Source organism: Engystomops pustulosus, chromosome 2, assembly GCF_040894005.1.
Source record: "Engystomops pustulosus chromosome 2, aEngPut4.maternal, whole genome shotgun sequence".
In the NCBI taxonomy this organism is placed as follows: Eukaryota; Metazoa; Chordata; class Amphibia; order Anura; family Leptodactylidae; genus Engystomops; species Engystomops pustulosus.
In genome coordinates this window covers 124,426,348-124,443,691 of record NC_092412.1, presented here as the reverse complement: position 1 = coordinate 124,443,691, position 17,344 = coordinate 124,426,348, and the positions used below count along the sequence as shown (strand labels likewise).

Here is a 17,344-nt window from a genome sequence, read left to right as displayed (position 1 = left end):
TTCCAAAATATAAAAAGAGAAAACCCACCATACAATTTGTTCTGCAATTTCTCCTGAGTACAAAGACCCCCCACATGTGGCCGTTACTTGTTTTATGGGGGCACAGCGAGGCGCAGAAGGGAAGGAGGGCGCTGCAGCTGCCAGGATTTTAGTTTCCTCATTGGCCCCTTTTGAAGGCTATAAAATTTTCGCTTTTTCGTTATTGGGGCCATGTGACGGCATTTTTTTTGCGGGATGAGATGCTTTTTCCATTGTTACCATTTTGGGGTTGGTATCACCTATTGTTGAAAATTTAGGAACTTTTTTTGAGGGCAGGAGTAGAAAAGCATCAATTCTGTACTGGATTTTTGACTTTTTTTTTTTTGGTGTTCACCGTATAGCCTAATAATCATATTATCTTTATTCTATGGGTCGATACGATTACGGGGATACCAGACATGAATATATTTTCTTACGTTTTACTAAATTTGTCAAACAAAACCCTAATGTGGGGAAAAATCTATAATTTTTGTATTGCCATCTTCCAAGTGGCATAACTTTGTTACGTTTTTGGCTACGGAGCTGGTTGATGGCTTGTTTTTTGCGGGACATGTTGTACTTTGCACCAGTATCATGTCTGAGTACATATGGTTTTTTGGTCGCATTTTATATCATTTTTTGTGGGATTGAAAAGGTAAAAATCATAATTTTTGGAGGGTTTATAACAGTTTTTTTTTACGGCGTTTATCGTGGGGGTTCAATAATGATTTACTTTTATTCTACGGGTTGTTACGGACGCGGTGATACTATATATGTGGGGTTTGTGTTATGATTTAGACTTTTTTTTGAGTTATATGTCTCTTTATATGTTTTGGGGGTTTGGGGCATTTTTAGTGATTTATGACTTTATTTTTTTATTGAATAACTTTTTTTTTTACTTTTTCACTTTTATACCATGGGACATGAAGAAGCAATCATCTGATTGCTTCTTCATGATAATATTCTGCAATACTCATGTATTGCAGAGTATTATCAGTGTCAGCCTATGCACTTGCATAGGCTGGCACTTTGCCAGTAAGATGACGTCACAGACGCCATCTTACTGGCAATTCTTGCTAGTAACTCTGGGGTCCAGATCGGACCCCAGAGTTACTATAGCAACGATCGGCGCCCCCCGAAAACGGTTCGGGGGGGCCGATGATGGGGGAAAGACCCCCCAGATACTTGTTAGATGCCGCGGTCGCGCTGACCGCGGCATCTAACGGGTTAAGCACCCGCGATCGGAGACAACTCCGATCGCGGGTGTTACACTGGGGTGCCGGCTATTAGTTACAGCCGGCACCCCGTGTTTCCCGATGCCGGTTCGGCTCTGATCCAGAGCCGAGCCGGCATAGGCGCCGTGGCGGATATATCCGCCACTGAGCGCTAAGTCACTGCGCTCCGTGGCGGATATATCCGCCGCGGAGCGTGAAGGGGTTAAAAAAAAGTTGCACATTTTTGCATGCAAAAGTCTCACAGACGTCAGTCCGATTAATCTCCCCTTTCTTTATATATTGCTTTTGGTTACATTGTCTGTATATTGCAGCCGAAAGACTGTTCTTTTGATGTTTTTAAATAAAGTATTTTAGATCCAAAATGTTTTTTGCACTGCATTTTACATTGCTGTCTAAAATTGACTTATTACTTTTTATTAACCTGAAATTTTTTTCCAGGTAGTGAAGTTAGACAGGTCAGTGCTGTCTAGCATTCGTGACTTTTTTGCAACTTTTTAAAAAGTCCCAGTTGGCGAATACATCTAACTTTAGTCTAAATAGTTGGATTTGTTAGATAAATACAATGGGGCATATTTATCAGGGCCTCTGCGCCACTGGCTTATCGCTGGCACTTGCAATTATTTGCCCCAATCTGCCACCTTCACTCCACCTTCACACAGCTGACTGAGCGGAGGGCGCGGCCGTCCCGTGACAACGCACTTGCTGCTGCCATCGACTTTTTACTTGTGAAAAGTCGCCGGCTGCATTTATTTGTAAGTCATGCAGTGACTGGTCTGTAATATGCCAGCGTACGAACGCCGGCCTATAATAAATATCCCCCAATGAATCCATTGAAAAACAGTGCACCACAAGTATCCACAAGTATACATACAAAAGGAAAGTCCAGGCAGCACACTTTGTACGGAAACAATGGTGGGTGCTCGCTTCACTGAGTCGGGACTATGACTCTTCCATGTATATAAATAAATAGAAAAAAAGCAGCACTCCAGACGTCCAAGTCATGTGAAAAAAGTGGTCTTTTTATTCCATGTCAGGTAGCGACGTTTCGGCTCATATTTGAGCCTTTCTCAAGCCAAACATTTGGTGCAGGGGGTGGGTATATATACACAATTCAATGGTCACATGACATACGATAGGCCCACCCATACATTCCGATATACAAAATTAGTGTAAAAAATACATTGTTACAAGTACATTTTTTATGTGCAGCTTATAGAATAAATATGTGATTTCATCCATTTAATTTTAAATAATATACAATAAGATGCATTATATGTGATCACCATATGAATATATAAAGTGCAAAACAGTGCTTAAAACCACTACATGAGTGGAAGGACATACCGCCGCGTGCTCAGAGGTCTCCGTTCCATACTCCGTATGTTGCTATGTGTGCATTGTAACCAGCGTTTAGCTGGCACGCATATTGGAACGCAAGCCGGAAACAATCCGACCGCGCATGCGCCAAGATGTGAAACCGGAAGTTGATGTCCGTTGCCATGGAGTCCCATTTGTACGGTAAGTTGCGAACTTTAATCGCTAGAAATATTCTCAATGTGTGAGTCAAGTCAGGCTAGTGGGTACACTAGTCATGCTGAGCTATGTATTAAGTAATGTCACCAGTTTGTGGGGGAATAATATAACACGATCCGGGGGTCTGGGGAATTAAATTCATTATCAATCCCCAACTTTATGACCTCCTATATAATAAGTATTTTCTCCCATTGGTAGACATAACTATAGCCCGCAGACAAAAATATGTGTAACCAATATAAACAGATTATTTGAGACCACGGCAGAATATAAATAAGAATAAAAAGCACACTACGCAATTCTGAAGAGTAAACCGGGAGCCGTAGAGACACGGGGGTCATCCTCAATGGCTTCGAAGTATAAGGACATATTCAATCTGAAAAATATATATAGGTATGAAGTTAATATCATGATATACACCAAAATAATTCACATATATGGGGGTTGACAGAGAAAGAAAACAATACCCTAATGCATATGCAACGTTTCATTCCGTATATTATATATTAAGCAACCAATCTTATTATATGTTGAGTTTGTATTCCACATTGAGCCCATTGGGTTTCAGGGCATTGAGTGTAAAGATCCAATAAAGTTCCCGTTTTTTTAAAATTCGCTCCCTATCACCGCCACGTCTTAGTGTAGGTATGTGATCTATAAGTCGGAAGCGTAATTGTTTCTCAGTATGCCCAGTTTCAGAAAAATGTTTTGAAACCGGTAAATCTTTTCTTCCAGATCTAATAGTGTACCGGTGTTGGTTCAAACGAACCTTAAATTCCAACGTAGTTTCACCTACATAAATATATCCACATGGGCAGTATAGAATGTACACTACATATGTACTATTACACGTCAAAAAGTATTTGATGTTATATTCTACCCCATTATGTGTAAAATTAGACCCTTTGTGCATCAGACCACAATTTATGCAATTACAACAGGGGTAACACCCCTTCCTACTGTGTCCAAATAATCCAGGTTGTCTACTCATTTTGAAGGTGCCCACATCCGAGTGGATTAGTCTGTCCCTGATGCACAAGTATACATATATTTTTTTCCCAGGGATTATAGTGCTTCATGGGCAAGCACTGTAACTGTACTGGGGGGCATGTGACTGTACTGGGGGGGAGGGGGGGGCACTATGTAACTGTACTGTGGGGTGTATGTGACTGTACTGGGGGGGGGGCTATGTGTCTGTACTGGGAGGAGGCCTATGACTATACTGGGGAGGGGGCTATGTGACTGTACTGTATCTCTCTGTCCTTGTCCTCTGCTTTTCATGTTTCATGTCAGCGCACCACAGCATATTTTCTTATTTTCATAAGTTCCATTATGGAGTGCAAGGGGAGGAGGACTTGGTTCCTATGTCCACAATGGTAGGATGACTGTAGCAAATCTAGTTTTCTCCAGCACTTCAAACAATGTAGATTAAACTTGGCTTTTATTGTGGCATACATACAATTGTGATGGATATCTACAAACAGTAAAAAATACAGATCTACACATTTTGAGCTATAGTATGCCACACTTAGTCATGCTGAAGACTAATATGTAGCACACCAGCACCCCTCATTAAAATCTCAAGTAGCAATTTCCATTAATTAAAATGTAGTTGTGCATTCCCATTAATTAAATGTAGTAGAGCACTTCTATTACTATGTAACACACCAGCACCCCTCATTAATATGTAGAGTAGAACCGCCATTATTTAAAATGTAGTATAAGACCCCTATTAATTCAGTGTAACATAGACTCATGATTAATATGCAACACAGTAACCCCACCCTTAATAAATATGTAGCAAATCACCCCTCATTAATTAAAATATAGTATAAGAGTCCCTCCTTATGAGGAGATCAGAAGGCCCCGTTATTATTACTACTGATCTTGTCACTTACACTTCTGCCAAGGCTTCTTCGCCTGCATCATAGTGCACAACCAGCCATCTGGCAGGGGTTCCTCATATAATCAATTATACAATACAATACAATGTATACTCTTCTCCCACATCATGGCAAATACAGGCTTCCACAATCTCTGGGTCAGTCTTGGTCGCATGCCCTGCAACCATGATAATGTCCCTGAATTCTACAAAAGACATAATATATAAAGGAACACTTGACGTACAGATGCCCCTTGGTTATAAAAGAGCAAAATGGAAAGGTCTTCCATTTACCTTCCATTCCCCATAGGGTTCCATGTATTTAAGAATAGCTTTTGTAATGCTTTCATGATTTATAGCAGAGAAAATAACTTAAACTTCTACTCTATTTTTTGCTATAATAAATAGAAGGACATAACACAAGTTGCCAAATGCAGATGTTAACCAAGAAAGTATGTCTACTGCACACCTCCATGGATGTACTACACTCTTAGATAGGGTGATGTGGGGGTTAGAAATTATTTTCTTTGTAACATACCTAATGGTCTACACTTTGCCCACTTAAACTACAAATTAGGATTGGAAAAAAAATGATATAACAACAGAAACATTTAATTAAATGGGAACATACCTGCTAATACACCACCGATTTCAAAGCTCCACCACTCAATGCACATCATTAGTGCACCTGGCAAAGCCAAATTCATGAATTGTCCCCATTCCTGAAGACAGTCTTTGGTCCACCCTGAAAAAGGTTAGTAATTGTTATCATTTCTCAACATATTAGGCTGAATGTACATACTCACATGAATTGGTTCCTCAATATTGGTCAATATAGGTCAAGGGTCTCCTCTTGCCATGCAGGATGTGAAGCTGAGACATCATGCACCGTAGCTATCTATTTTTTTTTTTACATTTTTCTCTTTTATATTTGAACACACCCTTTTTAAACTAAACACTCTTTTTAAATGAAAGGGGGGCACTGTGCTAGTGTGTTCCATGCCAATGCATTCACAGGCTCCAGGGACTTACAGGGAGCAGCACTGCAGAGGCTACTCTATGCCTTTGCAGATAATTTGCATATCTATATTATAAAGTTTATAACCCAATAGGCAGTATTTTAATAAATTATAAAATATGTGCAAGACTAAGCCACACATCGCAAAGTAAGTAGCACCCATATCCAATCACCAATCCAATCAAGTAGCCTTGCGCAGTACAGATTTTCCATGAAGAAAGTAAAACAAAACCTCCAGATCAACCAATAAGTTCAAGGTACCATCTGCATTTTTGCCTTGTTTGGCAGTTTCCGTTTAAAACCAGATGTATCCTTGTATGTTAGTATTTTTTTTACATTATCTGTTGGATAGTTCGCAGATTGCTGAGCATTTTTATAAAGACGTAACGGAAGGCTATCACAAGACTACTTGAAGTCAGAATTTTGAGAATTGTGAGAAGCTGGGTGTTTTCCTGCATATGGCAGAACACAGACCAGATAATGAAAAGTAATTAGCAAGCAGATGGAAGTGCTGCACAAGTACCTGGTGCAGTCTTCCCACAGTGGCTCCACCCTGGGGAAGAGACAGGTCAAGCCAAAGACCTGTGGTGCTGTGGCAAAACTGTAGTACTGCAGAGTTCTGTTTTATTTGGTGCCAGGCACTATATCAGCACCTGGTGAGGTAGGGAACTGCTCTTTATTTAGTACCCAAGAGTCTTTATTTTTGCTTGTTTTGTTTATTTTGCATTACTGCCAATTAAAACTGGCTGAGGTCAGTTGCACCAAAAACACTACAGTGTGGACTGTGTTTCTGCAGAAGTGTGTCTGTCTACCACAGGAGAAGAAAATCACAAACATAATCCCTTACAACAGTGTTCCCCAACCTTTATGTATCCAGGGACCAGCTGCACAGCAGCTGCATATTTTTCTAGGGACTGGGCCAGATGACCCCCTACCATGGTTGATGTAAAAAAAAATTGTGTGCCAAGCAATTTTTATAATGCCCCACCATCTAAAATACCCTCTATCCTGCCCGCTTTTCCATAGCTCCCATTTATAGTACAATCTTATCTGTTTCCCCATTTGTATTGCCCCCTGTGTGCAGATCTAAAGCCGGGAGGTTGTATGACCAGCTGGGCTCTGCACACAGCAGTAGCTGAGGCACAGATTGCATTATTGTAATTTACTTCATGGCATCCGGAGGGTAAGTTCCCACTAGACTGTCCCACTTGTGACGAACAAGGGGTATTTACACGCCAGATATTGTGATGAACATACATGTACAAGGAAGATGCACATGTCAGGTTTTGTCCTGTTCATTAAGCCATTAATATCTCTTATTTCCCCCTAGCCTTATTTTGTATAGATAATGAGACCTTGGAAACTTCCTACTACAAAGGCTGCAGAGGGATTCTGGCTCTGTAGGTGTTAACTAACACCTTTTGCAGCCACAGCGACTCCGAAAGGCTTGAGGAGAATTCCCTCCAATTTTTAATCCAGAAGACAAAGAATTATAAAATCTCAGACCAATAGTTTGGTTAGGGACAGTTATAGAGTTTTGGTCCATCTCAGCCGAAAGGCAAATAAATTTTTAGGAATCAGGGTAGCCAGGGGATCATTGTGCCCCAACCCACTAGCTTCTAGCATGCTTGGACACTGAGATATAAATATCTTGGGATGGGACCATAACAAATGGGTCAGGTTTGGTGACAATGTGATACAGGGATTCACCCGGATCCAATTATACCAGAACTTCCGATGGAGAAACCAGGACTTCTCCAAGGTTTTAGATTTAATACCAGGTAGAAAGGTCCTCAAAACCCCCCTGGTGGTGTGCAGGGGTGTGTCTGCGCTTAATATAATCAGAACACCAATGATGGCCATGTTCTTTTTCTGATGAAACAATTCACCATCACAAAGCACAGGAAGGATCTTTAAGTATGGCCTATCAGTTTCCATTAGGCCCACACACAAGGTAACTAACATACTGAATTGCTGATTCTTGTAGTCCTACCCTTGTATTTTGTACTCTGCTAACTGTTTATATATTTATTGTGTGTAGTGTATTGTCGAGTGTGCCCTTAAGGCAATTAAATATAAAATTTACCCTGTGTTGCTCTTTTATCTCGATCCATGTCCTGGTTAAATACATGCTACTGGGTTGGTTCCTCACCTTATATAATCCCGTTACAGACCTGGTTTTATATTAAAGTTACTGAAGGCAGCTTATTGGTTTGATAACAAGGGTTGTAATTTATTGTTGTGCCATATCTGGAGGTTGTGTGGACAACTCTAAATCACTTTGTGCGCCTCTCAGAACCTGTGCGTTCTGGGAGTGTCTATGAAAGGATAACTAATTAGCCTTGCGTACCCCTCAGTTGTCAAATTTTCCTTGACACCACTGAATCCAGGATGGTTGGGGGGTATGCTGGAGCAGCAGGAGTCTTTTTCTCATCTCTTCTTCTCTGCTGCAGTACCCTGCTCTGAATACGAAGATGGGAAGAATACTCCTGCTGCTTAGGGAGAGCAGAGAAAAGTGAATATTGGGATTTTTTTCTTATTACAAAGATTTCTGGCCTTTGGCCAGTTAAGGACTTCGGCTTTACAATCTATGTCTCAAATAGATTTCCATTAGTTTTAAACATGAAAGACTAAAAGTAAAAATGCCACCTGGTGTAAACATCAATGGTCTCCTTTCCTAAATGGATAGCTGCTGATGTTATCCGGTGGCTTGCATCTGGATGTAACAATATGGAAAAAAGCCAATACCAAATAATATATTTATGTATAGAATACACCTGCGGGGTCGAACAAATAATGTAAAGGATGTATGTAGACAAACCAAGCACTACATTACTATGTACGAACCAAACACAAACTAGGTCCACACCATAGGACCCAACTAAAACCGACACTAAAAAACTGTATTTATATAGAAGTTATTGCAGAAAACCATGTTGGATAAATTTGTGAGGTAAGTACTTGTAGGTGTATGGTGTGATTATGACGGAAATAAAACAGGGGTTTGTCTCTTCTCCCTTAAGTATACACCTCACATGTGCATCCCTACGTCCTTCCAGTGCATGGATCATCATACTCCCAGCATTTGATATTTGACAGTGCTAGCCTTTTTTTTATTTTTATTTTTTAGCAGTTGGTTATACAAGGTGTATATAAACTGTGACTAACTATGTTAATGGAGCTGGCCTTTTCACACTTATGCCTGTGCTCTACCTGTGATATACATACAACCTCCAAAGTTTCAAACAAGCTCTTAAAACCTATCTTTCTAGGCAAGCTTATCACACTCATTTACTGCATGAATTTTCATCTCTCTCTTTACTAACTCATCCTATCTGTTATCCAAATACAAGATATATACCAAGCTCCAGACTTCTTTGCAGTCTCATTGACTTTGAACTTTGTATATAAGATGACACATGATGGCTGCTTCAAGCAGCAGCATTTTAATTTATGAAGTTATTTAATTCTGTTCCCTTATAAAGAATGCCTGGACCATTATAGAAGCTCTTATACCTCTTGTGTCACCTCCTCATCCTCATAGACAGCAAGCTCTTGTGTCATCCCCTCATCCTCATAGACTGTAAGCTCTTGTGTCACCTCCTCATCCTCATAGACTGTAAGCTCTTGTGTCACCTCCTCATCCTCATAGACAGCAAGCTCTTGTATCATCCCCTCATCCTCATAGACTGTAAACTCTTGCTTCTGTTCACAAGTTCGTCATTGAAGGAACTGTAATTTTTTATTATCACCTTTATGCCATGCATGAGTCCCTGGCTAGAGCCTCTAACATCACAGCCTTTCTTGTACCATCAGCAGGGAGCCACCCATCTTATACACGTGCACCAGGGGGAACCCTTTTATGACTAGGCACCCCTTTTCTTGTTTCAACCTTTTGGCCCTGAGAGAAGTCTGAGAAGAGGCCTACACTAGGACTGTGCAGCTAGGCTGCAACTAAGCCAGCCACTCATCTGCTGGTTCACATCTGCCCCCATACAGTGTAAGATCCCTTAGTAATTTTTTGTTTCTTTTTCTCCACTAGTCAATCTCTACGGTAGGGGGAATGATGGAGTTTGAAAGTGTAGAGAATCAAAATCTACAATCCAAACAAGAAACAACAGTAGTTACAGCCAAATAATCTTAATATCACAGCAAACATTTAGGCCACTTACACAATCAGTATTTCATTAGCATTTTGCATCAGTGTTTCAAGCAAAACCAGAGGTGGAACCTATAAAGAGAAAGGTATCATGGAGTAGTTTTGAACTGACTCCTTGTTTAGGCTTAAAAATGCTGATGTAAAATACTGTGAAAGAGTGTATATATGTGCCTAACTTAATTGAGACCATGGACTCTTAAAGATTTAACAATACTCTCCTATAATTTGAATGATTGTCTATGCAGATGACCTGTTTCCGAGTCTACAGCACAAATGGCCTGCAAAGCCATTGTTAATTTTATGGTCTGTTAAACATATTACTTGCACACAATTGTTCACTTGTGTGCTGGTCAGATCTGGATGGGAGTTGCTGCATCGTACATAAATATGATGTGAGTCGTCTGTTGGCCGAACAGCAGCACCAGCAGTGTAACAATGCACTGTGCTTGGTCTGTGGGATATGAGCAGCATATAGGTCCGGTACCATGCTCTGATAACCTAAAGGAAATTGGACATGTAGCATAATTTCTGCAGAGTTTCTGTCCAGATTTGCTCACAAAAAAATATGCAGTGGGTAACAACACATAATCATTGATAAATTTTGCTAAGGAAGGGGAAAGGTGAAATCTGCAAAATCCACATTACACATTTAGATTTTGTAATAGATTCACTGCTCATTTACCTCATAAAACAAAACCATTGTTCTGTTTGGAAAACAATATCAAGTTGTGTGTCTACCTAAAGATTTCCTGTATATGCATTTGTGACCATACCTCCCCATGTTTGAACATGTAGTTTTTTCACAATTATGTAAATAAACAGAGAACTGGCCATTGCCCACTGGGATATAGTATTTGCCCAAGCCGATCCCCTAGAAGAAAAATATCAAAGAGGAAATTAAGTAATGAAGTTATTTAATACATATAAATTATATAGCTTTTGTTTATTCACCAAAAAAAGCATGTCAGCATGGAAAAGTGGTTAACCTCTGCCATAATTCTCAGACCAAAAACTGCCCTAAGGCCTGGACTTTTGTTCTGTTCTGTGCTTTCAGTACAAGTGGGCAGGGTCTAGAGAATCAGTGGCTTATGTCCATTGGAGGCAGATCATGTGACTGCTATGGGGCCCATGGGTTTAAGAGATTTAAGCCCCTTGGGTATTCTTCATTCTAAGTACAGTCTGGCCAAATCTTACTGACAAATCTATAATGCATGGTATCTGTGTATGGTGCAGATACCATAGAGTGGGAGAGATGCAGGCAGAGAAACCTCTGCTTGCATCCTCTCCCTGACACAGACAGTGCAATCTATGACTTATCAAGCCATCAGTATCCTCCTACTGTTGCAGTGGCGTAAGCGCCTGGCTGCAGATTCCCCCGGTTCAGTACAGAGTGGAATTGTGAGGAGAGGTGAGTAAAAGTCTTTCAATATGTTATTATAGGCTGTAGGATGAGGCTGTCCCCTCCTGTATAGAGGGGTCACCATATGGGACCGGCATTGAATTGGGTTCACTATATTGTGGAGCAATGTATGGGGGGTCACTGTATAGAGGAGAGGAGGCACTGAAGGTGGAGCAATGGATGGAGGGGCACTGTATAGTTCCCATATGCAATTTCATTAATGCGGCACTGTGTAAATATATTAAGGCAGCACTATACTATAAGTAACTGTATTTTTAGGGACCAAGTGTGGATATGTGGCGCAAAGAACAAAGCCATTTGGGGATGAATTCTCTAGAAATACATCACAGCTAGGTGGAGTCGCTATGGAATTCCTTGCGTTATGTAAAAAATCATAACAATATATCAAGAGGTCCCATACTACAGAGGGATTTGTAGAGACAACAGTATCAGAATTAAGGGTGTGTTCACTTTTTTGTGTCTCTTTTTTTATTCATTTTCACTGGGAACTTGAATTTGCTACTAGGTATCAGACTATATAACATTTATATTGTGGCCAGCTGATAATCCTCATTTCTATATCTGCTGGGAGGTTCTTCAATACCTTTGGTAGGTTCTATTTCCAAAGAACATACATTTACAATTAACTTGTTTGCCCACCTTTTCAACTATGCAACAATGCTGTTTTTCTACATTGTTCAACTAATTTAGGTTTCGTAAAATCAGAAATTGTCCCCTAGGCAAACAGAAGTCAGGCCTACTACAGAATTTCCAAAAATTTATGTCTCAGGTTTCTGTGTGAGAGGTGCATTGCAATGGTTTAAGGCCATATTCTGCTTCCACTTATCCAACATTTTCGGGACCTGAATTTGCCTTGACTAACCTTAATGCAAAAAGGGCTCCCATCTGCCATTATAATTTCACATATAGAGTATTTTTTCTTTAATATTTATAGTATAAAGAATGAAAACTTACTCCACTCCCATCTTCAGTCCATACATAAAGGTTGCATTTACCACTACATTAATAACATTAACTAATAAACCAGTAAAAACCTGAGGCCATGTTATATTCTAGAACAAAGAAACAAAAAATATAAATTAATGGGTTAGTCACTAATAGAAATGCAATAATGGTATTGTATACATTTACATACATACAGTTGAAACCAGAAGGTTGCATAATATATAAAAAGCCAAATATGTTTTCTCAATTTATGACCGGAAATTAGAATGAACCTTTCTGTTTTTAGTTCATTTGGGATGAACAAAATTATTTATATTTGCCAAACTCCAGAAGAATTGGAGTTTTTTATTACTTTCTGCAAAGTCAAATGTTTACATAAACCAAGATTATTATGCCTTTAAACAATTTAGAACGGTCCCTATGAGGATAGCATGTCTTTGAAAGCTTCTGATTTGGATTTATTGGTAACCTCTGAGTTAGGCCTCATGCACACGACTGTGTGCTCACCTGGGTTGGACCCTGGGTGTAACACACAACCAGGTGCAGAAGAGGTGGGTGGGTGAGCGCTCTTTATCCCCCCCCCCCCCTCCTTCCAAAAAAAACCAAGCTGCGCAATCCAGCAGAAATGTGTACATCTCCTAACTTCTGCGGTGTGGCCAGCCAGGTCATGGTGCCGCGAAGCACAGCGTGCTCCCCGTATAGTGAACAATTGCTATAGGGGGGCCTTAATTAAAGACACACCTGTGAATGTATTTGAATGCACACTGGTACATTATGAGAAAGCTACAGCAGGCTGGCTTGGTGTAGAATTATAAGTGGAAGCCTCCTGATGTATCTGGTGCCGGAGGGGCGGGGACTTTATCATATGCCAGTGCACAATCGCCAGCATATGTGAAATATCCCCAAAACATACTTGTAGGTTTATTACATTGTGAGCCCCATTGGGGACAGGGACCAAGCTCTGTGCAGCGCTGCGTAATCTGTGTGCGCTATATAAATAAAGGAATTATTATTATTATTATTATTATTATGCCCTGATCTCAATCCTATTGAGAATTTATGGGTAAAGCTAAAACAGCAGGTGCAAGCAAGGCAGCCTAGAAATATGACTCAGTTACACCAGTTCTGTGTAACTAATGAAAAATGTAAATGTATACAGAAAGTAATAAAGATGCCCTAAAATTCTCTCTCTCTCTCTGTCCCTCTTTTATTTTTCTGCCATTTGGCAAATATTAATCATTTTGGTAATCCTAATTGACCTAAAAGTTTATTCTGATTTCTTGTTACATACTGAGAAAAACATGAATGTTTTTTATATAGTTTATGTAAACTTCTGGTTTCAACTGTAATAAGAGCATAAGCAGCCATTGGATACATACAATAAAGATGATGGAAGGGACATGGATATAATGCACCCAACAGATGGATTATACAACATACAGTGGCTATAGAAAGTAATCAGACCCCTTTAAATTCTCCACTCTTTGTTTTATTGCAGCCAATTGGTAAGATCAAAAAAGTTCTTTTTTTGCTCATTACTGTACAACCCACCTTGACATAAAAAAAAAACAGAAATGCACTCCATTCCACTCTAGCTATTATCTCAGCAGTGGCCCCGTGCGCTTGCGCTTGTGCCCTTTGCATGCACCACCTCTTCCAGCACGAGCGCCCCCTGCTCCTGGCCATCACCAACTCCTTTCTACTTAAATAAAAAGCCACCAAACACCCTCACCAGTTCACCTGAAGCATTCTGTATCCCTCTGCTGTTCGTTGATCTGGTGAGTCTTTCATCCCAATAGATTGTTGCTTCATTGCTACTTTGCTACCACCATGCCCCCCTCCACTTATTTTTAGATAAAATATATATTATTAATTTACAATTATAGTAGACAGATTATGAATTAAGTTTAATAATTTGCTACCATTTTATTCAACATTCAATCATTTTATTACACTAATATGTACCTTTTTATGCCTACATGAAATATACTAAGTATATTATAAAATATATTATAAATCCTTACTAGCTTTTAATTATTCATGAATATTACATTAAATTTTTATTACCATCGCTGTAACTCCATTCCCTCCTCCATCCCTCCTTTCCCCTATTTTTCCCTCCTTTCCCAACCCCCACTTACTTTTCCTCTCCTACTCTCCTCCATTTCTCTTATTATTCCACAACTATATGTATTTCTATAATTTTAATGAATTTTCAATTTAATTGTTATTATATATTTCAGATTTTTGTACAAACACTATTATATCCCTCTCCATGTACCTGCACCCGATGTGTGCCATACTATTATTGGAAAGGGTTTAACTATAGAGAATCTGATGAAGAGGGAAGTTCTATCTCGAAACTCGTCATCCCTTTACGAACCAATAACCTATTTTTTACATCCTAATTCTGCAATTAGGTTTAGGTTATGGCTATGGCTGGACCTGTCAATAATGGTCATAGAGTTGTTGTAAAGCCACTGCTTAGTTATTTTAGCTGTGGGTTAAGGGTCATTGTTTTGTTGGAAGGTGAACCTTCAGGCCAGTCTGAGGCCCAGAGCACTCTGGAAGAGGTTTTCATCCAGGATATCTCTTTTCTTGGCCGCATTCATCTATCCTTCAATTGCAACCATTCATCCTGTTCCTGCAGCTGAAATACACCACCACCATGTTTCACTGATGAGCAATGCCTGGCTTGCTCCACCTAAAAGTAAAATTTTCATCTCATCAGACCAGAGAATCTTTTTTCCCATAGTCTGGGAGTACTTCATGTTTTTTTTGCAAACTGTATGCAGGCTTTCATATGTCTTGCACTGAGGAGAAGCTTTCGTCAGCATACTCTGCCATAAAGCCCCAATTAGTGGAGAGCTGCAGTGATAGTTGACTTTGTGGAACTTTCTCCCAGCTCCCTACTGCATCTGTGCAGCTTACCCAAAGTGGTCTTGGGGTTCTTCTTTAACTCCCAAACCAATGCTCTTCTCCTACGATTGCTTAGTTTTGCTGCATGGCCAGGTCAAGGAATCGGTCGTTCCAAACTTCTTAAATTTAAGGTTTATGAAGGCCATTGTGCTCTTAGGAACCTTGAGTGCTGCAGAAATTCTTTTGTAACCTTCGCCAGATCTCTCACATGCTCTGACATGCACTGTAAACCATGAGGTCTTATATAGACAGGTGTGTGCCTTTTCTAATCAAGTCTATTCAGTTTAATTAAACACAGATGGACTCCAATGAAGGAGAAGACTATCTCAATGAGGATCAGAAGGAAATGGACAGCATGTGAGTTAAATATTTTGAGTGTCACAGGAAAGGGTCTGAATACTTATGACCATGTGATATTTCAGTTTTTTCTTGTTTAATAAATTAGCAAAAATATTGTCATTTCTGTTTTTTTTTCTATCAAGATGGGGTACAGAACATACATTAAAGCAATGAAACAGAGTAAAATACTTTCCGTACCCACTGTAGATATTGTGAATTCAATTAATATAATAAATATGTGAATAACTAAATAAAAGCTTCATATCTAATACACATAAACATCAATGTAATAGCAATTCCAAGTAATTAAAAGGGGGAGTAGTTGCACAGTTTAATTAGGATAACATGTATATTTCAGGGTTTGCATGACAGAAAATTTGACTAGAAGTCCTTATAAATCTTCCCATATAAGTCTAAGAAAATGATAAAGATAAAAACATATTTTGTTACCTGATTCTGTAAATATTTGGTTTGTAGCTGCAGAAGAAAAACAGCCTGTGGATGGCATCAAGAGGAAACAAAGATGAAGAGGAAACAGCCATTAATGTCAGGCAACAATTCATCCTAATTAATTTGTTATACAGAAATTAAGAAATAGAAAAGTTTTTATTTTGCATGGATTTTAATCTATGTTAAAAAAAATAAGCAAAATGCAAATACATTTATGGAATGGGCCACACGTTGAGAGAAGAGCTTAGTAAAATTTCATATTCTTTATTATACATCAAAAAGTTAAACACTAAAACACTAAAACTAAAAAGTTAAAACAGCTAAAACGCATACAAAAATGTGTGACAAAAGCATCTTCCCCTAGCAACAGGATAATATGATACCTCTTATAATTATTAATGCATGGTATTAAAATGCCACACTGATAAACAACATGGGATATTACATATAGATAAATCCTAATAAGCAAACGTGATAATAAGTAGCAACAGATTATAGGAATGTCTATATGTGCAAAATAGTGCAGGGAACCTATATCACAGTGCAAAGTGGCTTAAAGATACAGTTATAGCCAAATCAAAGTCTGCTGAGCTGACAATTTTACATTTATGTACTCATTGACCCCTTGAGGACGGAGCCTTTTCAGTTTTTTAATTTGTCTATTTACAGAACCATATGAGGGCTGTGTACCGGTAAGCTTGAAAAATTATAAATGTGGTGTTCTGATGACACAACCCCTTTATTCTTCAGATCAGTATGATCACAGAGATATCAAATTTATATAATTTTGTTATGTCTTTATACTTTTACAAAATTTAGAAACATTCCAAAATATATTTTGCTTCATGGAGCTGTGTAAGGTGAAATTTTTTTGCAGAACCACTTGAGAATGGTATAACCTTTTGGTGGCTAAATGGTGAAAAAGTTGCGATGTGGGTATTTGGGTGCTTTACCATTATGGCATTCACCGCATTGGATAATCATTTTTATATTTTACTCGTTTTCAGACACAGGGATAGCTAACGTATTTATTATTTTATTTATTCGAGAAAATGTTAGAATTTTTACATTTTTTAAACTTTTTTTAAATAGGATTTTATGCCCCTTAGGGTACTTGAACAATAGGAGGTCTGCGTGCATATACAATACTGCAATACCACAGAATGATAGGATATAGTAGAGAATTCATAATTATAGTTGGGTTTGCTGCAGTTGGGTTTTACTAGGGCACCTAACAGGTAACTGCTGTGATCATTGTCAGCAAGGGCAGTTGTCTTCTGTGGAATACAGCTGACATCTGGCAAGTATGGAGAGGGCTCGGCTAGGAATGGAGGCTGGGGAGGGCTAAAGAGAAAAATTGGAAGTGGTGATAGCTCTTTCTTAATATAGTATTATTTGGACTAGCTGGGATTAATTGATGGAATTG

The 17,344-nt window shown here is 39.1% G+C and overlaps 1 protein-coding gene across 2 annotated transcripts in view; it reads right to left on the bottom strand.

Moving 5' to 3' along the window:
- The window catches only part of LOC140118395 (multidrug and toxin extrusion protein 2-like), a 95,043-nt gene that overhangs the window by 26,123 nt on the left and 51,576 nt on the right, over window positions 1-17,344 (bottom strand). For both annotated transcript variants that reach the window (XM_072136251.1, XM_072136250.1), the window contains exons 7-10: window positions 15,919-15,963; window positions 12,220-12,317; window positions 10,619-10,716; window positions 5,300-5,413 (exon numbers count right to left, since the gene is read on the bottom strand). In XM_072136251.1, the coding sequence (XP_071992352.1) occupies window positions 5,300-5,413; window positions 10,619-10,716; window positions 12,220-12,317; window positions 15,919-15,963 (355 nt within the window). The remainder of the gene's footprint in view (window positions 1-5,299; window positions 5,414-10,618; window positions 10,717-12,219; window positions 12,318-15,918; window positions 15,964-17,344) is intronic.